This window comes from Pyxicephalus adspersus, chromosome 6, assembly GCF_032062135.1.
Source record: "Pyxicephalus adspersus chromosome 6, UCB_Pads_2.0, whole genome shotgun sequence".
In the NCBI taxonomy this organism is placed as follows: domain Eukaryota; kingdom Metazoa; phylum Chordata; class Amphibia; order Anura; family Pyxicephalidae; genus Pyxicephalus; species Pyxicephalus adspersus.
Window position 1 is genome coordinate 84,126,901 of NC_092863.1, and position 26,248 is coordinate 84,153,148.

Here is a 26,248-nt window from a genome sequence, read left to right on the forward strand (position 1 = left end):
ATTTGTAGACATAAATTAGATGCTATGATAACTGGAATATAGGTACAAAAATTGTTGCTCCCACATATTTAATGTCGGCCCAGCATACGGTTCCTTACTATCCTCTATTTCTAATTGATATGTCCCAGTTAGGTAGAAAATAATATTTGTTGGTGTGAATAGTGGATGTGAGTAGATGTTTCTTTTTACGATCGTAGGTAGATCGTAGGGTGAGTTAAGAAACGTGAGTGAGCTTTATAACAGCGGTCCCCAACCTGTGGTCCGCAAGAAAATTTTGGTAGTCCAAGCGCACCAGCCAAAGCCGCGGACCATGTCTCCGGTATGCATCACAAGCTCAGAGCGTTGGGCGAGTTGTGTCCATCCACTCTCCTATCGTAGGCTCAGACACGTGTTTTAGGGTCATGACATCACCCTGGGCGAAGTTTCTTCCCCTTTGAGTGACACACGGCTTCCCACACATGCGAGGTCCAGAGTCAATAAATTTAGTGGTCCAAAAGGTTGGGGACCACTGCTTGATAATCATTTTGAATGGTGGATCTTAAACCAATGAAACCAATAAACACCTGTACTAATAATTGTCTTGAGGGATGAAAATCTAAAAAGGGTACAGGGATTACATTGAGCACAGGGAGAGAACCTTACATATCTGTTATAAACGCTAATACTGTCTGGGTACAAAGTGGGTTAGTGTTCACCAAATGGTATGGACAGAGTATAGTTTACTATAAACCTTAAATGAGCACAGGAAGTACAAAATCATCAATATAATATTTTATTGTGTAATATCTGCTCAAAAACAATCTCATTGTTTAACTTTGTTTTTCCTTTACATGATTCACAAACAGTAATATACAACCTAGTACACAGCATTTACAGAAATCAAGTCTTCAACAAAAGCTGGTGCAGAGTTCGCATCTCCCAATCAAAGACAGGAGTAGCTGTAAAAGTAACACGGAAGCATAGATAAGTGGTTGTGGTATAAGCAGTTCTTTCAGCAGGTTGGTGGAATTATGGTAGTCTGTACTATAGAAAAAGCAGTGTCTGAACTCCAGCCATAAAATATTCCATGCACCCCCTAGAGCAAACCCCATCTCTTTGACTGCTGCATTCACTTTGCATAAGAACACTGCTAAAAGGAAACCCGCAAGGGCTAAAGATGATGGAGTTATAATTGCCATTTATTGGTTGAGAGTTGTCACCCATATCTTTATCCTACTACATCACTGACCTAAAACAGGCATACATGCAGTTAAGAATTCTTAACATATTCCAGGTCAGTGACTTGCTATATCCTACAGTAAAAAAGACAATGGGCCTGATTTATTAAAGCTCTCCAAAGCTGGAGATGATACACTTTCATTAGTGGTGGATCTGGTCCAGGATTCAAAACATTTGCTAGCAAATACAAATCCATTCCAGGTTTGCTGGATCACCCAGTTTAACTGATGAAAGTGTATCCTCTCCAAGAGATCTTTATACATTGGGCTCAATGGCTCAAAAATGTGCCCCTTTACAAACAAGTCAGCAATGGCAGCCTTCATGTTGCTATGTTTAGAGGTTTGCATTACATTTGTAAAAAGATATCCAAAGCTTGTGATCCATGATGGTGATTGTTGGATTTTGAACTGAAATTCTGCCTTGAGGGGGGTATTTGCAAGCTAAGGAATCACCCCAGCATGTTGTAATTATTTTTGTGCACAAACTACATTCCTTGACAATTCTCTACAATGATTTATATACAGGGCAGATATATGGTGTGATGATTGCACATAAAACTATCCATTGCAAAACAAGTAATCTGGCTGGATGGGATTATCTACTGTGATGTCGATGAAGGCTAAACTGTATGTCATTGCAATTCAAAGATTCCAAGTATGACCACTTACCTGATGTATTGACATCATTGGCACATTTTCTGACTCTTTGTAAGCCATATTTTACTGAATAAAGTGATATTTGTTAGAGAAATGCTAAAACTGTGTGCGGATCCCAGCCCTCACAGAATGGATTTGTTGTTAAATATATTTGACCAGAAATTCAGCTTTACAGCACCAACCTAACAAAGTTGTCAAAGTGGATCCCAGAGGCTGCTAAATAATTACAATAAAATTCATACTGCACGATACTGTTTTGGAGGCCAAGGGAAAATGATATGCCTAATTATAAGATTCATTAGATTATAGCGTATATTTTTACATGTTAATGATTTTTTTAATTCAAACAGCCCCTAAATCATTACTAAAAATTAAAAGTAGATCTAAACATGCACACAACCTCCTTCAGTGTTATATAGACTCACTACAATATGGGTAAATACTAGGGATGAGCAAGAATGCCTCTGACAGTCTCGCAAAAATTTCCCAGAACTTCCGATGGGTCTGCGAAATTTCGACAAACCGATTTTGTGAATTCCATTGAAGTCCAGGGTTTAGGTTCCCACGGTCCCTGGGCTGTTACAGCCCAGTGACCATGGGAACCTGCGGTCACAGCAGATTGTAGGCACGTGGGTGCCTCCAATCAGCTGTGACCACAGGCAAACTCAGATGAACTCTCAATGGAGATTCTCCATTGAGAGTTCAGTTCCCATGGTCACTGGGCTGTATTGATAAGTACAGCCCAGTGACCGTGGGAACCTGCGGTCACAGCTTATTGGAGGCACGTGGGTGCCTACAGTCAGCTGTGACTGCAGGCAAATTCAGATGAACTCTAAATTCGGCGGGAACACGACTTCATGGCGAATCACAAGGCCGTTCTCGCTTACATGTTCTGTAAGCGAGAAAGGCCCGATTCGCCGCGAGATCGAAATTACAAATTTTGCTGGCTCATCCCTAGTGGATACTCCAATATTCTTTAGTTCCTGGAGGATAATGAGGGCAATCTCATAAGTTTATAGGACAGAATATACTTACTTTAGACACTGATGGACAAGATAGTTTAACTTCTAGGCTGACATAAATAACTAAAAGATTGTAAAATACTTTCTTTGGATATATAACAATAAAATAAAAAGTTGCTTATGGGTTAGGTAATATAGCCTTTGCTGTGCTAGAGCTCTGGATTTCGTTACCACCTCCAGGAACATGAAGTATGTAGTCTCTTTTTGTGATTGTATGTGCTTTTTGCGGTTTACTTTGAAAATAATATTTTTAGATTAAATGACTTCCACCAATTAAAACCAGACTTTAATTGATGAGCAAAGCCCAATCATATAAAAATAATTCTACAACCCTCAGGAACTTCCCTCTTAAAACATTGCAATTCCCCAGCCAGATAAACCACTTCCACTGACAGTAAATGAATAATATGTATATTACAATTAAAGTTTACCAATACTTTAATCAGCCAGGAAGGGGGAAGGATGTTACTGTGCTACATGGCCCTCTAGCCATTGTATATGCCAGGTGTTGTGCATATCTTGTTTTCTAATCAAAACTAAAGCAAAGTAAGAATGGGAAATGCTGCATCTGAGGACTGTATAACTATGCTTTTCTAGTTTTTTGTTTTTTTAGAAGAACGTAAGGAGACTCTTTATGTATTTAAATAGAAGTAAAGTCACGCTTCAACTTTTACATCACAAACATGACAAGAAGACCATCCTCCATTTGCTGTTAACCTAATACAGTTGAAGGATGCAGCAAAATGATCCATACAACTATCTATTGGTAATGTTAACTTTGGCTTTGTAAAAAGAAATCCAAATTCACATTGAAATCAAAATGCCAACCCCAACCACATGGGTATAGCATGTACTCGAGCATAGGGGTGGATTGTTATATTTGCAAAATGGGTGGCTGCCTGGGGTCCCAGACTGGAGTTTAACATTGGCAGATATTTTTTACCTTTAGTTTTGTTAAACAATGTCCAATGTACATACTAAGTAACACACTTTCAGTATCTGGAAATATATTCAGTGTTATCTGCTATTTCTTGCTGCAATGCTATAATGCTGATCCAATTTAACCTAAAACAATGTCATTATCCTTTGAGATATGTTTCACAAACAAGTCATGCAAAACACAAATGCATGTGTATACCGCCTCTAATGAATATTCCAATTATTCGAGTTGGGGGGGGGGGGGGGGGCATGACCTGAAAGCTCGGCACCCAAGTTTCAATTAATCCACCGCTGTTCAGCAGTGGCTCAGCAGAATCTGATAGGTCTACTGTTTGACGCAATTACTTTCTTTGGAATGCTGATGGTGTCAGAATGGGTAAAGCACCGGCTATGTGATGTATGTATCAAAGCTCAGAGCTGTCATTTCACTTGAGTGCAGACATTACTTTCTTCAGTGTCCCATGTACGCACTTATCATCTGACACTGTTAGTTAAGTCCATCATGACCTTTTATGCGGCAATAGATATCCTAATTTTAATCACCCTATAAATGTGTTTCAAGTTCCTAACTCCGGCTTGTATCTTTGCAATTATTGAACTTGGTTAAGGCTGCTCTCCCATCAACATGCAGGAGAAATATGAAAGCAGAGTAAATCCTATGGAGGGAATGATGAGATGAAAACCTGAATTCTGCAAGAACTGGCCACTTTTTCTTTCAACTATCAAGAGTTTTGAGGAACGGTTGCATAAATATACAGTAGGAAACAGCCACCTATAAGAGGAGAAACTTTGGCGCATATATCACTGAACGTAGACAATTAATATTTTACAAGCACAAAGGCTTACTTTGTATAAAATAATACACACTCACAACATACATACATAAATACATACATACACAGATTCATGTACACCTAGCATTAGATTGGTCAAACATGAGTGATGGTTCATATGCTAAATTTAAGAAAAATAATTATTTTGCCATAGACCGATGAAAGTACATTGTAATAAAAAGATAACATACTGGATTATATTGCAAACATTCACTACAGAGAGACCATACAACAATTTTTAAATATGTATAACACAAATACAAAAGAAATCTGCATTATTTTACAGTAATAATACAACAGCTTGTTTATTAAGATAGCTCAATCTAAGCAATCGTATCCTAATTTCCATTTTTCTATCCAGTGTGTGACACAAAAGCCTTTATTTCATTAGGCAAAGATTTGAGTTATGTGCATTAACACAAAAAGAATGCATCAGAAATCTTAAGCTCCATACACACATTGGAGTTTTGTTGTTGGAAAGGATCATTCATGTTCCTTTCCAACAACAAAAGTAAGCTTAACTAAACTATACTGCTGATTGGCTACTGTAGGTCAATTCACTCCATCGCTTTTTTACTAAATATAACTCTATTACTTAGAATGTATTTATTAATTACTATGCACAGAATTACCCACAAAGACTCAACAACGCACACAAACATCAAGTACACGTTCACACAATAATATATACACCACAGAGGTCATCAAATATTGCACTTCATGGCCCAAGGACTCTCAGATGAGAGTTGTTTTTTTTCATAGAATAGAAAAATATAGATATGTATGTATATTGAAAACATTAATTCATGCAACACTGAGCATACCAACATTTTGCACAGTACACAATGCACAACAATGCACAAAAGGGTCACAGTGGCACAAATTTGTACAGCACACAGGTCTATGAGTAGCAGAAAGCTAAGGGCTTGTATTGATTTTTGTCTTTACCCCGTTTCCCCTCCCCATCTGTTCTTCATGTTTTTTCTGCAGAATTGAGCAAATAACTAGAGAAGAATATTGTTGATCTCAGATGGGGCTCTGCAAAGATGGTGCAACAATCCCAACCCCCATCTATATTTAAGGTTTAGAATTGGGAACCTGTCTCCATTCCCAATATGATTGGATAGAATATAGAATGTACGGGCAGATTAACATGGTTTTCTTGGTTTTAGCCAAATGGGGATAAGAAGATGGGGACAAAAGATGGGAGTATGCATGGAATTTTAACAGTCTATATGTAAACCATGGTTTTTACAATATTCATGCTTGTTTTCCCATTTTATTCTTCTGCATGTGTCCAGGTTAGTAGGACACATTTGACCATCTAATACAGATAGTGGAAATTGCATAAGTAGGACTGAAAGAGTTCATACCAAGCCACCTACCCCACCACCACCATGTCTACTACCACCACCATGCACCAGTAAGGTAAGTTTGATATATTGTTTTACCACTACCAGGTGCACTCACACCAACCATCCCTGGACCTTTTTTTATATTTTATAGTAGAGGCCATTAGAAGTCTACTACCAATACCATAAATAGTGGGGCACAGCAAAACAATTTATTATTTAATCTCATTTTTTTAATGGAAAGATATTATGGTAACTCTTTAGCAAATTAGAATGTTTCTTACACAACAGAAGTTACATGGCCAGTGGTATACCACATATGTACCAAGCAGGAGTTTTTTTTTCACTGCAAGACATGCATCATTACTAAACAAATTTTACAGATTCAGCCTCCAATCATGTTTGTACAAGACGTATGTAAGCAGGAAACAGAAGAAAGGGGTCATATTGAAGGATTAGGTCCTCCTTTCATGCTGCATCAACCAAGGATTGGCTGGCCTTTAAATAGAAATGGAACTCATAGTGAAAAAAACATACCTGAACCCTTGCAATTAGGTCAGTATTTATCTTTAGTGCCAGGTCATGGACCTGGCTCTGCCCCTTTCTGCCACCCAAGCTTTACAATTGGCCATGAAACCTTCCCATTACATTGGCAAACCAAAAGCAAGAGTCAGGAGCTTAGAGGTGACAGGATCAGAAAATTCAGCCAGTTTGTTTAGTTGATATTGAGCAGAATTGAGGGCACCTGGGCTCTAAAGAGGAAAAGTAGCCCGATGTGCAGACCAGTGAAGGTAGCTGCTATGTGCCTAAAATGCGGGACTCATCTTTGGGGACCCATTTGGTATTGTTGACCACCCTTTTACATTGACCAATGCATGAGCAATTTTAGATGTGACATAAGAGGGCATTCATGTTTGGGATAACACTTCTAAGTCTGTATGTTGTATTAGATATATCCTGGTCAGCTAGTTTTGAGGAACAATTTTTTTGGCCATCATTGATATTTCCCAGCTAAAATCTGTCCTCCCTTCCTCTGCTACCATAATAATTAGGCACCCCTCTCTCCATGTGCCTGCTTGTAGACTGATATTTGTAATGTGATAGTACATGCACTTCTCAACAAAGTAAATAGCTAGCATTAGGACATTAAAGCAATGAACAATGGCTGGTATAGAATAAACATTATGACCTTGATGAATATTTTTTTCAACTACTTAAAAAAATGAACATTTTTTTAATTATCAATTAATCAATTAATTATTAAAAAAAGGAACATTTTTTTAATTATCAATGGTTCAAAAAGGATAATAAATTAGTTTATAAATGAGCTAGACAACCACTTTGTAATTATTATCTCTTGGCTTTGCAACAGTATAAGTTGTATGTTTCATTTACACTTTAACAGCTCACAATTATGCTACAAAGTGCTGCAAAGTGTGTAATTGTGGTCTTCATTTGACCTACTCAGGCACCTAGTCTGGAATTGGACCTCATCCCACTGTACATTTAAATAATTACACCAATTATTTATTTTTTTAATATACAGTGTATGCCATGTCTACATACATTTGGTGCAGCCATTCATAGGACAAACCAGTATTTTAGGGTTTAAAAGCTTTAGCTTGACTTCAGAATGGCAAAGAGCCAAATTGTGTTCTAGTCCAGTAATTCAGAGAATGCAGCATGTTATTCTTAAAAGGTAGTAAATTGTGTCTTCTCTTTACTACTATCTCTACTACTAATTTGATGTTTGCTAAGTCCCGACCACCACCACCACAAAAAAAATAAATAGAAAAAACATACAGGCTGTCTGCACTGTGGATAGGTCACAGGCAAATATTTAAGTAAACAGAACTGTGAATTTCTTCCAGTTGTGTTCTTTTCTAATTTCAGCTTTACCCCTTTTGTTTGTGGAACATTCAGCTCCACAAAGACTACTTAGTGTGACCACTATGTCTTGTGATTATTGTCCTTTACCACCTATATACAGTAACCGATGATTATTTATGGCATTTATCATTTTTACACAGTTTACACAACATGAACTGGCTGGGACCTATTGGACATTTGTATGTGAAGTTACATAAACAACAAAATGTTAATGATGATCACTCCATTCAGTTCACAATATATTCCATCTAGTCTGGTTTACCATTTGTTCATTTATCTGGTTCATTCCGATTTATTCACATATATATAGCTGCCCAAATGGATTAAACTGTGCAGATCAAATAAAATGCCTAATGAGAATTGTATTTTTACATATCACAACAAAAGGGTCCCATTTTATTTTATTCTGCTTTGGACAATCATCATCAGATCCCTAGTGTTGTTGATCCTTCACTTAAAACCCAAATCTCTTACCCTGTCTACAAACACAGCAGCTTTAGCTAATCCACAGAATAAAAAGTATTTCTTGAAAGGTACAGAAAACCCTGCAATAGTTCAGATCTGAAAACACTGTGCAGCATCAAATCAAAGCCCTTGGAATATATATGGAACAAATTTGGATTTTGGGAGTATTTATGATCTCATTTATTTGAGAAAGAAATTGGTTATTCTTTCTTATTAATGGGATGGGGTAAAAGGATGAACACACAAACTTGTTTCTACCTTGAGTGTCTTTATAATGCCAGAAAATGGAAAAAAACTCAAAATAGTTTTTACTGGTTATAACACAGTAAAATAGTGCAGTGCAGCTGAAGTGAACTCTAGAAGAAGCTGCCATGAAATGAACATAGTGGGGGTAATCAGATCCCACTCCAGCCTTCTGTGGGGTTTCCTTTCCTCCATAGACTCAGTGTCAGCCCTAACCTCTGGAGCAATTCTGTAGGGATTGTGATGTTGTATACAGCAAATGTAGCAGGGTGACATCCTCAATATACCAATATGGAGAGCTGTGTAAACATAACAAAACATACTCTAAACAGTTGAATGAATCATAATGTTAACCCTTAGCAATGAATTGAGAATATTTTCAATCTTCTTACACCACTTTTTTTTAGATCTTTTACTATACAGAAAAGCTATTCATTCATTACCTTGGAAATGAACGTTCTCAGAAAAGAGCATATTTCACTTGGTAGGAGGAATTAGGAACATACACATTATCAGAGCATACAAAGCCATTTTAACTTGCAAACAGCAGAAAACATTTATTGTAAGGTCTGAGCCTCCATGCCACCATTCATCAGCTGACCGTACAAAAAAGAGCAAATTCTTTTCTTTCCAGACAAATATATGGACAGGAAAAATGAAAAGCATATAGACTAGGGTTAGGCTGCCTGCCTCCTCCAGCTATGAGGAGCTAAAATATCCAGCATACCCTGCCAGTGGCTGGATGGTAGGCCATGCTGGGGTTTGTAGCTCAGAAACATCTGGAGGCCAGCAGGTTGCCCATGCCTGGTATAGACCTTTTTTTTTTTTTTCTTTTTTTTAAATACTTGTTGGCAATAGAACACATCGAAGACACCTGGGTGGTACTACTAACAGGCACAGTTGGGCTGCTGTGGAGGCGGCTTGTCTGTCAGTCTTGTGCTTTGCTTGGCAGCTGTGATGGCGGGATCCGTTTCTAAGTTCTCTGACATTTTGTCGCAGATGATGTCCACCAGCCTCTCAAACGTCTGCTTGACATTGATGTTATCTTTGGCACTGGTTTCAAAAAACTCAAAACCTGAAAGGAGAATGACAGAAGTATATTTGAAGGTTATTTTTTTCTAATAGTGTTAAAACCCCTGTTGGTCTGTTTCCCTGTTAGTCTGTATCCCAGTTAAATTATATATCTCCAATATCTTCTGTGGCGCTGAACAATAGACAGGGCATGGTACAGTTATTCACCAGACAACTGTAAAAGGATGATGGAAATCCAGGTAGTTCATAACAAATTGCCTGTCAATATTATTTCTAAAGCTGTGTACGAATGATATGCTTCTATTGCTGGAAGCTTTCTTGATCCTTTCCAGTGACATTATTATTATTATTACACAGTGTTTATATACCACAATATATTACGTAGCGCTGTACAAAGTCCATAGTCATGTCACTAGCTGTGCCTCAAAGGGGCTCACAATCTAATGTCCCTACCTCCGTAGCATGAACATGTGCTGTACACAAAGCACTGTTCAGTTTTATGGGTAGGATGAGCAGTAGGCACCCTGCTGCTTCCTCCTCTATGGAACATGACAATGATCTGCTACTACCTACTCGGTCCTTTGATGATCTGATCTGATCACTAAACATCATAGGGAGCAATCCTTTGGATAGGGGGGAGATTAAAAAAAGGGGGAAGGATGTGGAATAAGGAAGAAGCAGGTGTTTTAAGGCTTATTCAAGTTTTGTATTGAATGTTAAAATACTATAACATACAGAGAGATATATAATATGTCAACACAGTGTCAATACCATGTGTGTGGCCATCAACAATAGCATACAATCAGTTATTCCCTGTAAGCAATCTTATACGATTGTTACCCCTAAGTAAGGGGTAATAGATCCGCCTGTACTATACAGAGGGTATGCCTGTATATTAAGTGGTACCTAATCCCCTTTGGGGGAGTGTGGACAAATATATCAAAATGTATAAATGATGATAACTGGTTGTCTTGTTTCCCAACGCAATTCGACGATTTGTCTCCCCCCCATCCAAAGTATTGTTGCATTTAACACAAGGTGCTGGCTTACTTTGACAATACAGAGTGTCCCAAAAGTCACTTCCTTTTTTCTATTTAGTTCTAGGTATCATTCAGGAAAACTTGAGGCCATCAGTATATGACAAAGTAGGTTCTGCAGTTTTTGTTAGCGTATCATCCCCTTAACCATGGCTTGCCAATGGACATTGCAGCAGGGTTACAATTGCCACTTGGCAAGAAGTTTTAGTTCCCCACTTCAGTTCAGTGTGAGTATGGCTGTCACACTGCTCCAACGCGTAACAGAATTTATTACTACTATTAATACCAATATTATTACTATCCGTGGCAAGTTTCTCAAAACAGGATCTGTTCTTGACAAACCACGCAGTGGAAGGCCTGCTACTACCACCACCAATGAAAACACTAAACTCCTGGAGCAGGCGTTCACACAAAGCCAGGGAAAGTCCATCTGTAGGGTTGCACTGGAACTTAGCATCAACAAAAGCTTGATTTAGGGGATGCTTCGGAGAGTGATAGAGCTCTACCATTACCAACAGGTTTAACAACGAGTCTATCTTTCATCTCTGGTCGGGTCAACCAACACAACTGTCAAATCTGGGGAAAATCAAACACTTTTTTTTGTGGGGCTATATCAAAATCAGAGAGACTTGCGTTCAAAGGTGGTTGAAAGTTGTCGAAAATGGAGATGCTCATGTGGAGGTATACAACTAATCTTCAAGGTGTTTGAAAGTGATGGCAATCGTAGAAACTAAAACTGCAACGACTCCTTGGTTGATTGCTAAAAATATGAATAAACTCAGTTTCTTGTGTAATTTTTAGGAATTCATTAAAAGTGTATAGTGACTTTTGGAACACCCTGTATTTTACAATGCATTACATTGCAAAGGACCAATTACTTCTCTTTGAAACAACATAGGGAGACTGCTGCACACACACTACATTTTGCCCACAATGACCAAGGACAAATCATCTTTGGTAAAAATCATCTATTGTGTGTTTATAGCTTATGGCAACTGCACTGTTTAGATTGCCCTATTCATATTAACCAAACCATGTTGTCACCTTTAAAAATGTTTGCCAGTTATAAACCAATGCTATTTACTTTCTTTTTTTTGACACAACTTTTACTACTTAGTGAATTACGAGTGGGGGAACAGTTGGAAGGTATGTAATACTACTCATTTTTAAGGTACTTTGAGCAAAAACATTTTATAAAAACAACTTTATTTACAAATAATTGGTTAAAACATTCAAGACAAAAAACACAAAGAAAAAAAATCATATATTTATAAAATAAAATTGATAGAAAGGGCCATATGGGCCAACAGACAAGAATCTTCTACCACTATGGGAGGTGTTCATAGGTTTACCTACCAAGGGTGAACGAATTGATTGAACATAGACCTACTAGTTTAGTCAATTTGTTGACCCTTGGTGGTTCAACCTATAAACATCTCCCACAGTGGTAGAAGATTCTTGTCTATTTCCCTTTGGAGGTTCTTCTCCAAAGAGAGATCTAGATCCTCTGTCTATCATTTGTTTCCATATAGGAATGTGGTACATATAAACCTATATATGTCTAAGGTGTTTTCTATCTATTTTCTCTTGACTACTCACCCAATTGTTCCGCAAGATGTTTTCCCCTTTCCGCAGAAATTACTCGCTCATCCTCCATGTCACATTTATTACCAACCAGTATTACTTGGGCATTGTCCCATGAATATGTTTTAATTTGCGTTGACCTGAAATAAGAAGTAAACTGTTGATGAGTATTATTGAAAGCAAAAATGGAATATAAACATTTATGGTTATCTGGGACCCTGCATGAATAACTAGAATACAGCAAAGTAAAACCCTGTGAAAAACACATTCTGTACAAGAAAAAACCATGTTAACCTATAGGCTTCACGTATACTAAGTGCAACTTTACATTTGCTTAGGTCTTCATTTCCTACTTTACGTAATTTTAATAAAGTTTTGCAAAACATAACTAAAAACTATCCAAAGCTGAATACAAAAAATTGAAAAAACATAAAACAAAAAAAAAACAGGCAAATTATAACGGATTTAGAAAGCACTAACCAATGAGCATAGCACATGCTGGCTGAGCTGTCAAATATGGGATAAGTCATCTTTCTAGCTTATTTAGCTTAAGCTCATATTGACCTGAGTATAGTGTAATTTTGGAGATGTTTAAGAGTGGATTACTGCAAATTAAAGCAGTTCCTAATGTTCTTTGGGTTTTTTTGTAAGCTATGTATATACATTTTTAATGTTGAAGATGTTGCAGCTGTGTAGGGTTTTTTTTTCTTTTGAAATCTTACAAACAGACAAAATAACTATAATGACAACATGACAAGGGTACCAAACAGAATTCTGTATGAGCCAGGAACAAGGTAGGCTTACACAGGAGGTTGTGTAACTGTCACTGTGTTTGTAAACCACACTATGAATAATTGCATTGCACAGTGTGAAACCGTTATTACATATTCACCACAAGGAAAAAAATCCTATAAATGTTAATCATTTCCCCCACTGAGAAAAGTGTAATTAAATGATAGGCTTTAATGTTCCTGCTATTATTTTATCCTTGGACAATGACAAGCAGCGGGAGTAGAGGTGCTGCATCTTGGCTGCACTTGTGTTGTTTCCACCTCTGAACATTCTGTATTGTTGCGAAGTTGTAAATGACTGAGCAGAACATATGGTGTTATATTGGCGATGTCTAATAAATAGCTCCTAAAACTGTGAAAAATGTTTTACAAGCTATACCAAATATAACTTTTTGAGACCTTTTCTTTGTGTACTCCCACACCACCCTCATATATAAAAAGATAAAAAATGTTCGGGTTCAGCTTCCATAAATACTAATGGTGGCAGCTCTGACAAAAACTCCATTTGTCCGTTCTCAAAATGATTACAAGACAACATATTGCGGCTCAAACGATTTTTATTATGTGGTTCACTGAAGTGAATGATTTACCATTTTGCTGGTAAATGGCTGTAGAGATAAAGAAAAATGAAAAGAATATAAGGGTCTACTTTGGTTTAACTATCACAAGAATTGGATGTGATGCTCCTGTCGAGTCTAAAGCCTCGTATGGATGTCCGATGGACAATAGAGATTTGTCATTGGAATCAATCTTTCATGATCCAGTCACCACAAAATTGGGCACCATTCTGTTCAATTACTAGGGGAAAGGGGAGGACGGGGGTGAGGCATTATAGGTGTGAGCAGCAGTTAATCTCTGATTTATTCTCTATTGGGTTAATGGGGGTAGACAATACATGTAGCATCTCCCCCGGAGCAGTTTGCTGGCATGCGTAAGAAGTAACCACACCACAACAATCTGAACATAGCCTAATGGTCAACTTTGCTGGAAGCTGAAATGCTATCCCCATTAAACCGCACGGTTCCATGCAACTCCTGTATCCAATCAAATAAAAAGCTAAATTAGAAGACATCCATCTTTCATACATTCTTCATAATGTGGAATAACCAAAACATGAGGATTTGAACATCTCCCAGTGGACTTATCCTATAACCATTGGACCTTTAAAGGAAACTGGCAATTATTTTTACCCACTAGTGCCCACTCGGAAAAGGTCTCACTAAGGAATTGAGTGGGCTTTTAAATCCAAGCATCATTTTGGGTTTCAAAGTTATGATACTTTTTTTTGATAAAAGTCTTCTTCTTGATTTATCCAGATGCCTCCTGCAGATACAGTGTCTTCTAATGGTCAGTTTTCATGTGGGGATCCTTCTTTATGATACCCCACCGCGTACCGGAACCCAATTATTTCTTCAAACATTTCTTACCTGGTAACATTTACGATAACAAATGTCCTCCTTAGCTGACATAAAACTGTCTATCTCTTAGACACTAATGGATAATGGGGCAGCAAAATCGTAGAGTAGAGATTCATGGCAGGACAAGCTCTTTCCCCAGACTCAGAGCTACACAATGGCTGCTCGTCAGTGCTCACTAATTATAAATAGGAAATCAGACATAAGGGCCTCTCAGTTTTGAGAAGAATCACATCATTTGCCTGGATGAGTGTCTTAAAATGAAAGCTATTTAAGTAAACCTCAGAATTTAAAATGACAAATTATTTGGACAATTCTGTAATGCAAATAGCTTGTTATTGCTGGTGGAGAATATCAGGCAATGCAGACACTTCTCAGCACAGTTTATGCTCTTTAATAGCAGCACTTTTTCATTGTTTTCTTATATCTCTCTTTGTCCAATCCTAAAAGCTTGTCAGGAATTTATAAGCAATTCTCCTTGTACAAAGCCGCAACTTATATCTGTTTTCTGAATTGCCTGGCAGGATTCATTTATCAAAAGTGTTTTGTCTGTGATTTATCCTCTTTTTTCTTTTGCCTCTGTCTGGGTCTTTTTATACTTTTTTTAGGAAGAGAGGAAAGGGAGAATGATATCCATCATCTAATGCAGCATTTATACAACCAGAAGAACCCTTGTGATCTTCCACTATAATACTGTATATATATTATTTATCATCTTAATACTTAATACTATACTACATATGATATTAAAGATCTCTATTGGCTTAATAAACAAAAAAGAATAAGAAACAGATTTGAACTTTTCAAAGGACAAGTATCCCTGAAACCGTTGCCTTTGTCTTAGATTTGCCTAGATCTAATGAAAGTGTAACTTTAACTGTGTAGGTTTAGGTGCTTGTCTTCCCAAAGACCCCTCTTGCCCCATACGGGAAAAAATGAAAACCAGTTTGTTGTTTTAGTTGGTTCTCACTACCATAACCCACCTTGAAATTGGCATGCCAGGCCCAGGTATAACTACGGCCTATACATTACCTTTTTTTTTTGGGTTAACAGCATTTTTTGGGGTCAACAGGTGGCCTTTTTGGTGGATGGGGAAATATGGAATGCCGAGGGGCTGTCAATCAAGCTTTGGAATATTGGCCCTGCAATAGTCCTGGTGACTATTTTCCTTAAAGTATGGAGTGATTAGAAATCCAAAACTTTACAGATGACATGAGAACAGGCGGTAGGGGCAAAATTTTGACCCACCTTGTAGAAGTATTTCCAGGATCAGAAAAATCCCCCCAACAGAAGACAGATGGCAACAAATAATAAAAAAGCCTCTTATAAAAAAAGTCTGTGAGTATAACCCACAATCCTGACAATGCTGTGGGTGTCAACTACGAGCCATGGTGAATTTAAATAATCAAAAGTCACCTTTTGACGTGTGAGAGACATTATAGGATTGATCTATTAAGGGCATATAGGCTGTTCACTTAAAAAAAATCCCTTGCAGTGGGCATCTCACTGGGCTCAGGGGTGGGGATGATGCTCTGCTGACATCTGATATCCAAAAATATGCAAGGGGAGATAAGCTGTTTTTTTTTAATATTATTAGATTTCCTTGCTAGTGATTAGGTATTCTTTGCAAAGTCAATTTTCATGACATTGAGAAAGTGAAATATTCCTTGTAAGGTGATAATTCACTTTATTAAGTGTGCAACCTGAATAATTTATCTAAAGCAATCCCAATGTGTTTTTTAGCACTCTGAGCCCAGTTTGTATAGTGATGTCTCCCCAGCAAACATATCCATGGCCCCCTGGGCTCGGTGTTGGTCAATCTGGGAAACTGGTGATAACTACTAAAAAAAGAATTGTTGTAGGGGACAGATTGAAGGCGAAGCCAATTTTTTTTTTGTTCTCTAAAGCAAAAAAAGTTGAATAGGCAGTTGTACTGTATTTACACCATATTCCGTAGTGTACAGAAACATATTTACCAGCACTGAGTGTGTTATGTGATGACTGAGTTAGGATGGGAGACAGATCTGCACAAAGTACACATCAGATATTTTGTAGATTCAAGCCCGGGTTCCCATGGAAACTGTCTCTCCCAATATCATCATGGAAGAAGATGCAGAACACTGACCTATGCATTTACTTTCTGTTACAAGTATTAGATCAGCTGGTTGTCCTTTCAAAAGGCCTGGACTAGAAATCCCTTTTCTTATTCACTCTGTATAAATACACCATAGTTTATATTCCAACAGTAATAAAGCAAAGTATTCTAATATTTTAGAAGATGCAAAAATGTTACCCTGTGAGAATGAATAAATAAATAAGCAACATTCAGCAACACAAGAAAATGATTAGGGAGCATAGGGACCCCCCAAGTCCAATTCTGCGCTTTGAGATATGGTTGTTTAGGTACAAAAATGAACTGGAGGAAAATAAAAAGGGTTCATCCTCAGGCTATATTCACACTGGCAGTGAGGTTGTGGTGTGGTTACGGCTTCCTCATGCCAATGATTTGCTGTCTCGGGGCTACAAGTAGCTTTTCCCTGCAGCAGCCCCCATTAAGAATGAATAGGGGCAGGAGTAAGCAGTACAGTACTGCTTACTGCCACCAACTCGTGCAGACAATGGTTCTTAAAGAACTAGTGGTGCAGTGCAAGTGGATAGCAAGGTGCCAGCCGCCGGGAGCTTCCTGGCAGGTCTGATCCTGCCCTTATTGTATTTATAGGTGGTGTAGGGGATTCTAAAGCTGGACAGGGCTCAGGCTGCCACTTACAGTAGATAACTAGTTATGTAGTTATAATGTATATTTTATCTTCCAAACTGTAGAAAAAGTTAATAAGTTACCCTTCCCTCTGTCCACATTCATGTCACCTCGTCTCCTCCATCAGCCCTTGACTCTACATCCTTCCCCGGAGGAACGTGATGGGATGCCCTTTACTTTTTCCTTCTACCCACAGAAATATTTAGTTTTCATTCTGCTTAGTGTCTCCCCTCTCTCGTGTTTGCATCAGGGCCCATACAAAGTGAATGCACACAATGACACATGAAATTCATCTGTGCTCTGTCTTCATGCTCTGTGTTCTGTTCCTCTTTCAGGGCCCTTTAAAAGCTTTTGGACATACATTGTACATGGCACGCATTGGGGTGCATTGCTTTAAGGCAGCCCCTTCATTATAAATGGGCTTCCAACACACAACAATGGATGAAGGAAACTACATTTATTGGAAATTAAGTGCACCACAGTACATGGTAGGTGTGTTGTGCTCCTTTGTACAATGAGTTAGAATGCCATTTACAATGATTGACATTGCAATGTACTGCACATAGGGCAGGTGGGTTACCATGAGTTGTAAGAACATTTTAACACGAATGCTAAAGTCTAAATGGGCCCTTCAACTGGAGACATTTTTTTAACTTCCTTTACAAGAGTAAGCTGTCTAGAAGTGATAGTTACAGGGTTGAGTGGCCTCTCTCATTTATTTAGCGGTAAGTGCTTAAACCCAGGACTTATAGCTCAAATAAACCAAAACAGGACAAGGCAAGTTTAAATAGCAATTATGTTCATAAGGAAATACAAACAGTGAATACATACAAAAGAAATGAAACTTTCATGTTTCATTGACTGACTGTGCTTGCATACTGCATTACAGCTCATGTCCTCTCACCTATGGATTCTGCAGTTGAGTCAGATCAGGTGTGAAAAGTAGGAGAGAGGAGGAGTGAACCCTGCCCAGAAGAGCTTACAATCTAAGAGGAGGGGGGGAGTAGGACCCCATTTGTATAATATACAAGGCAAGATATGAAAGAAGCCAGCATAAATATATTTGGAGATGGGCTTTATTATCTTACCAGTCCTGTACTGCAGTGAATGATTCTTCATTGGTGATGTCATACATTAGGATAAACCCCATTGCTCCTCGGTAATATGCTGTTGTAATGGTGCGATATCTCTCCTGTCCCGCTGTATCCTAAAAAAATAAGAACAAATTCTGCATTATTTCCCACATCAGTTTACATTATTACACAATATTTATATAGTGCCATCATATTACATCCATAGTTGTGTCACTAACTGTCCTTCAAAGAGCTCACAATCCAATGTCCCTACAATATGTCATTAATGTAATCTAAGGTCACTTTAGGGGGAAGCCATATAACCTAACTGCATGGTTTTGGGAGGAAGCCGGAGTACCTGGAGGAAACCCACGCAGACACGGGGAGAACTTCCAAACTCCATGCAAATAGAGTCCTAGGACCTAGCGCTGCAAAGGCCAGAGTGCTAACCACTGACCCACCATGCTGCCCACATGTACATAAACCATTGTTTAGCAGGGTATTTACACAAACAAATTCATATTTTTGCTCGTTTTTTATTCTCTAACAGAGACAAGCTCAGACATTAAAGAATCATAACTTTGTTTAAAATTCCCATTCTTCAGTTATTATATATAGATAGATATTGCCCTAGGTATTAAACAAGTATATGCAACCTGCAGTAAGCCAAGGAAGCTAATGAAAAATTTTATTTTTTTAGCATACCATAAAACCCCTAATTATTATGGCAATGAATTTCTGTTCTATATTATTGAATTTTTTTTAACCATCTATGTGTGTATTTTATTTTACTAACTCCATTTTGTTGTGTTTTTATTTTTTTTACTTTACAAAGCATTAGAGACACTGTTATGGACCAAAGGGGCTGCAACTTATCTGTCTCTATGCTCCCCTTATTACCAACATCTTCTCCAGGGACAGGGGAAGTATTTGGGCTCTGATTTTAGGGTGAAGTTCTTGAAACACCTGTTCACTGCTGAAGGACTGACCACAGTATGATGGGGTGCCCAAACTTTTGTGATCCTCCAGCCTTGGAGGTAGCAGCTTGTTTGGAGCTTGTATCTCATGGCAGAGGAAGGTACCATTTTCCTTTGTTTACTTTTTTACCTAATTCACCAGAAAAATAGAAATTACACCGTAGCCGTGCTGTTTAGCTTGGTCCAAAGCCACATGTGCAGACTTGCAGTGAAAAACCACATAGTTAGCAGCTCCCGGGTGCTGCTATGACTGAACAGCACCATTGGTGTTTTCATGTAATGCGCTTTCATTTGTGGTGGTGGTGTAGTTTTTTCCTTTAGAGGAGAAAACCAGCCAACAGAAGCAACAAGTGTCTTCCAGGAACCATGCTGTAACCTAACTGCAAATGCAATGCAAAAGCATACAGCTGAATGGGATTGGTTGGGAGCGTGGTTCAGCATGCGGTAGAGCGCTGCGGTTTACTACAAGTGTGAAAGGGGCCTAATCTAATGACAATAAACTCTGTTTTGAATTCTATTTTAACAATGAGCAAAGATTTCAGGAAATTCATATGCAGCAAATACTAATGACATATCATGACAATTCATATTTATGACATTATGAAGTGTTCTCAGTTTTCCTGATCCACCATGACTAATGCTCTTACTCAGTAACACTTTATATTCCAGTGTGTTCTATATATGTTACTAATATACCACTTGATGTATTCATTGCACACCCACCTCCAATATCTCTTTATTTGCATGTTTACAGAACAAACCATACACTCAACAGGCACATCCTCATAACACAATAGAGCAGGTGAGCGTGTTCATCTTTTGTATGTAGCTGTCAGTCAAACCAAATGGCTCCTGGAGATTAAAGGCATTGATGTAACATTTAGACAGTGGCGTCCATGAGAACATGAGCAAACACAGGTCTGGGGGCTACAGTCTTTTACAGAGCTGTCATCCAGTCAATTCACATATCCCATCTGTTTAAAATCAGGTTTTATTAAATATGGCCTGCAACAGCCCTAACTACAAGTTTATTTACATAATTTTTTAATGATCAGAGTAGAAAAAGATGTTATTACAACCTGGCTCTTCGCTCTGATACTTCACTCTCTGTCATATTGTTCATTAAACAAGTTAATGGTGTTTGGGGACAAAGTGGATAGACAGGGGAAGTGGTTGTTCTTCTTCTGAGGAATAAGGGTATTGCAGAATAGAGGTTATCATACAGAACAGATCATTATCATACAATTCTCCTGGATTGGTTGTGAATGAATCCAAAGTGCATGACTGTGTTCTGTATGTGCTGTGCTATCACTTTGGACTATTATCATATGTATTCAAGTGTAAATCAAGAATTTTTCTCCCTCAATATGCCTTTAAAAAAAGAATCTTGGTTTTTACTCGATCATGCCTCTAGATGGTGCTGTGTACTCAATTAAAGTGTGTAACAAGCTTGCCATCGAGGACAACAGACAACACTACATCATATCTAGCTTAATGTGAGTCTAAAACAAAGGGCTGTCTGTCTGAACCAACGGACATTTTTACATTTGAAAAATCTAACATTTTTAGTGGTGTTAAGTTATTGGTAGACAGGGGAAGTGGTTCTTCTTCTTCTGAGGAAATAGGGTATTGCAGAATAGAGGTTATCATACAGAACAGATCATTATCATACAATTCTCCTGGATTGGTTGTGAATGAATCCAAAGTGCATGACTGTGTTCTGTATGTGCTGTGCTATCACTTTGGACTATTATCATATGTATTCAAGTGTAAATCAAGAATTTTTCTCCCTCAATATGTCTTTAAAAAAAGAATCTTGGTTTTTACTCAATCATGCCTCTAGATGGTGCTGTGTACTCAATTAAAGTGCGTAACAAGCTTGCCATCGAGGACAACAGACAACACTACATCATATCTAGCTTAGTGTGAGTCTAAAACAAAGGGCTGTCTGTCTGAACCAACGGACATTTTTACATTTGAAAAATCTAATATTTTTTTGTGGTGTTAAGTTATTGGTACCCCACTACGCACTTTGGTCTCTCTTGCTGGCTGATACTTTACTACAGGTCAGAGTAGTATTGGAAGGGCCAATGAAATGAACCACGTAGCACAGCAGGGGATCCGAAATTCAATCTTTCTGGAAGAGTTAAGGTGCGTACACACTTCCAATTTTTATCGTTCCAATCGAACGACGAACGATCGATTGGGCAAAAAATCGTTCGTAAAAAAGTAACCAACGACGCCGACGAACGAGGAAAGTCGCTGGAAACGAACGACCGGACCGACGGATCGGATTGGACGACGATCGTTGAACATCGTTCGTGTGTACGGTCGTTCGTTGATCGTCCATGTTCAGAGCATGCGTGATGAACGAACGTCCGTTCACTTTCCTGTCGTGCACATAGTTCCTCTATCGCTTAAACGATCGTATCTATTGTGTGTACAATATCTACGAACGATCGTGTCGTTACCTCTATGTGCAAGATCGGTGCTATACGATCGTTCGTGTATACCGTGCAGAATCGTTCGTCGTTCGTTTTCCGACGATAATAATTGGAAGTGTGTACGTAGCTTTAGATTCTTTAGCTGCCAGCTTCTTTTTACTACAGATTGGTAGTGCAAGCAGGAGGTGAGTGTACTGAAGAATTGTAAATTAAAAACTTTTTTTTATTTTTACACATCTATTACTTTGCACATCACCCAGGAGACAATGGTGGTATATATAAATATAGTTTAAAGCTGTAGAAAGTAGCAAGATAAAGAGAATCAATTGCACATATGCTACAAGAAGCCAAGACCTTCATGAGCTGTAGTGTCATGAATATGTAAGTAAGATTTATAGTAAACAGTTTCAAAATGTTATTCTCTTTTTAATCTGATCTGTGGCAGCTGGACAATTGAGCTTTCATATCAGACACTTTTGTAAATGAGACCTAATATCCTTTCGTTTAACCAAACTCCATCCATAATTTGATCGTATTCAGGCAAATTACCCTTGATAAGCCCATCTAGTTTAAGACTCACAAAATGACAATGAAACTTTGACAGTCTATCAAAGGACTGCTACTAACAGCCATAATAAAATACTAGACCAAATATAAATTTAAAGAAAGCATGAAATACACCTGTCATTTCATTGCTGCAATCAGCAGTGCATAATCACAGAACCCAGCCAGGAAAGAATAGAACTCGTCAGAAAATTTGACTGGAAGCTCACTGATGAAAATCATTTCTGTTGATTGTGTGAATTACCCACTTATGATCTGAATTGTGTGCAGTTAGGTAATGCACAGGTGATGACAATAAGCATTTCCAATTGTCAGATTTGCACAGGTTTTCACAAGCTTGCAGGGCAGTGTCTATTTATAGGGGAAGTAGGACGCTTAAATCACATTCTGAAATGTATAAAAGATCACTTGATCTGTCCTTTGAGAAACAAAACTAGTTGTTAATACATTTGACATATGATTGCTCTGACCTTGACCTAATATTATATTCATGTTCCTATGTTAGATAAAACCGTGTAGATTTAAGTCTTTTTGTTGTGTTTTGCATTATTCTTATATTTAATAACCTGAACCTGCCCTTTGCTTATGCAGAATAAAACAACAGGTTCATTGTATGGCTGCCCTGCTGGCTTCCCTAATACACCAATCGGCTATTGGTGGGATCACAATTAAATTAGAAAGTTTATATAATGTGAATCTGTAAATAAATATTGAGGATGCTTTAGTGATTTTGCATAAAAGAGAATATGTCAGTAAACTAGTCTGTTAGTAATAAGTGAAAATGTGTAGGTTTGGTGGTCATTTAAAAGATTCTGTCCCATATTTTAAATGCGTATACAAGCAGAAAGCTCAGAGTTTAGCAACAGAACTGGGGTGTGAGATATGCTTTTTTTAAAATTGGGTAACAGGTTTTTCTAACGTTCTACCTTCTTCTGTAACAGACAGTTTGTGTCTATACAGTTTTGCTCTACTGGCTCTATGTTTAGAGAAATTCTATATTAATCATACAATCTTATTCTGTACTGTGTTCTGAATCATCTGCTTAATTCCATGTTTGTACAATCCCCAGGTACGGAAGCTCATAAAGTCACCGAGATGAAAACTCATCTAACAAGTACAGAGACTTAGTAGAACTAAGGAGCTAGAACTGAAATACAAATCTAATCTGGCTGAATTCAAAAAGTGATCCTTCCCATTTAATAGGTCCGATCTATTTTGCATATATATATATATATATATATGTATATAGATATATATATATATATATATATATATATACATATAATTTAATCTTTATTTAACCCATTGTAAACAACAACAATTAAATTGGAAGACCTTTCATTCTCCCTCCACCTGGATATAGGAGAACCTACATCAGATGTTTCCTCCATTTTTTGAAGGTGCTCCAACCATTTCAATCTTCCAATCATGATTGCTGTGGAGTCAAAAGTCTGGCTCTTTGTACACAGCTCCACTTTCTTTATTTCCAATTCCTCATGTCTCCCCTTTCTTTTTACCAAACATCATCCTCACAGCTTTGTTTCTCATATATTTAGATTCTTCTTCATAGTATAAAGCAGCCTTTCTGAGGGAACCCTTAAACTAATTATGAGGTTTCAGGGAGCCCCTGTCAATAATTTTAATATGCCCAATTCATAGTACATTAGCCTGGTGGTCAATGGGACCGAACGAGTCTGACCTTGTCGGACAGTGGGAAGAACAAAAAACTTGGGCAAAAAACTAACATGTGTACAGCGGTCCCATGATGCCATTCATTAATCTGCCACTTCAGATTAATGAATGACAGATTAGGAAAAACCACAGTTCGGTCCTTTGGAGTAGGGCACAATGGGGTGCCACTTGCTCATCATTCCCCTCAAAATAGAACAGAACTGTGCTGTGAGTACGGAACTTCCTTTGTTATTTCTTTCTTTATAATGTTGAATAATTTACTAAAAATCAAACCACTTTACTTTATCATAGGCCTGTTTAAAATATATCAGTTGGTTTTCTCATCTTGAAAATATGATTAATTGTAGACCTTCCAGGCCTGAAGCCTGCTTTATACTATACTAAAACATTTTCAAATTTTGTACTCTCTTTTGGTAATAGCAGCAGAGAAAATTTCGCAGATAATATAGTCCCTGTATGTCTTACATTGCATAAATTATACCTTTTATGTATACAGCAAATTATAGCATATGTGCAATCCAGAGGCATTTTTTTAAATGTTCCCAAATGAACCTGTTTTGTGTATCCTGCTTATTTAGAATTTTCCTCCATGGTTTACCATTTCAGCTGTTATGTAAGTGTTCATAAAAAGAGTTTACTTATTCCTCTAATTTCCTAAACTCCGGTTACTTTATATTCTTGATTCTTATCATTTTCAACTTTCTCTTCTTCATTTAATATATGGATACTGTATGGAGACCATAAATCCCATTTGTCTATGACCAGATTATCTGTTGTATCTCATTCTGTTGTGCTCATTTTTGGTTGGGAGCCCCTTTATTATTTGGCTGACATTATGGTAGAATTTTCTCATTTGTATATATTTTAATTATTCTCAATACCATCCACTATTTATCAGTCTTGTTCTTTCTTCTCATGATTTCGAATCCCCTTCATATTATTCCTTGTAGATCTTTGTGGAGAAAAACTAACTTTATAAAAGGCTTCATTTACAGCCAAGAGGTTGTTCGAGTTAAGCGATAGGACACTTGCAGTGTTAAGAGAGTACAGTTATAAAGACATTTATGGCTTTGGATTTAGCTTTCTGTTTGACAGCATTCAAAAGCATTTGGTCAACAAAAAGAGCCCTTTATTTTCTAGCTTTGTGATTTCAGGTCTCTCTGCTGACATATATATAGCTAGGGACACCGAGGCAAGGATTAAAAGAACTGAGAACAGTGGGCATCCCTGACACATTCCTCTCTCAATGTGAAAAGTAGTGGATTTTGAATCACAGAATTTACAGAAGCTTGGGTCTGTGTATGAAGCGATGTGACCCAAGGCAAGTAATTAATTATAAAATCCCAGTGGCAAATGCAAACAGAGCATGTAGAACAATGAAAAGTTTCAAAACATTTCTGAAGGTCTACAAACTATATTATTATCAAATTGTATTTGTAGAGAGCCAATATAATACACAGCGCTTTATAAAGTCTATAGTCATGTCACTAACTGTCCTTCAGAGGGGCTCACAATCTAATGTCCCCACCATGCCATTAACACAGTCTAAGGGCAAGTTAACCAAAATGCATGTGGGTGGAGACTGGGGTGAACATGGGGAAAACATACAAACTCTACACAGATAGTGTCCTGGGCAAGATTTGATCGTGTGATCCTAGTGCTGAAAAAGCCAGAGTGTTAGTCATCGTGCCACAAGAATAGACATGGCTTTATGAATCAACTCTGAACACCAGCTTGCAGACTGGCCACAAAGCTAACTTGGTCCCAATGTTCTAAGCAAGACTTTTCATATCTATATGTAAATACAAATATGGTCAGTAATGAGACCAATATTGTGGTCTGGATGTGGCTCAAAATATAATTTGTATTTACCTAAAGCATTTTCAGAATAAATGTGCCACTTGCCCTAATATCTTCCAGACTTTCAAGACAGTGATGTCTGCCTCCATGGAGACCAGTATAATAGAACATAATCATGGCAAAGATATATCTTTAAAATAGTCATCTGTCGCAATATTTAATCCTCGCTATTTTACAAATGTAATTATGCGTGGTTGTCATGACCAATGATTTAATAATACAAGTACTAAAGTTGTATACAAATATAGAACATATCAACTGCGACTTAGTCAAAGACAATCAAACCATTAGACAGGTACAGAAGCAAGGATAGGGTTCTGGTTAGGAGTACACACAGAACAAGAAGATAAAACTGAATACAAACAGCATGAAAGAAAGTTTAAAAAATAAGGCCAAATAATAGCCA

The 26,248-nt window shown here is 37.7% G+C and overlaps 1 protein-coding gene across 2 annotated transcripts in view; it reads right to left on the reverse strand.

Moving 5' to 3' along the window:
- Positions 1-756: 756 nt before the first annotated feature.
- Positions 757-26,248, reverse strand: part of RAB3C (RAB3C, member RAS oncogene family) — an 86,683-nt gene continuing 61,191 nt past the window's right edge. For both annotated transcript variants that reach the window (XM_072416399.1, XM_072416398.1), the window contains exons 3-5: positions 18,321-18,439; positions 12,287-12,411; positions 757-9,693 (exon numbers count right to left, since the gene is read on the reverse strand). In XM_072416399.1, the coding sequence (XP_072272500.1) occupies positions 9,506-9,693; positions 12,287-12,411; positions 18,321-18,439 (432 nt within the window). In that variant the 3' untranslated portion in view covers positions 757-9,505. The remainder of the gene's footprint in view (positions 9,694-12,286; positions 12,412-18,320; positions 18,440-26,248) is intronic.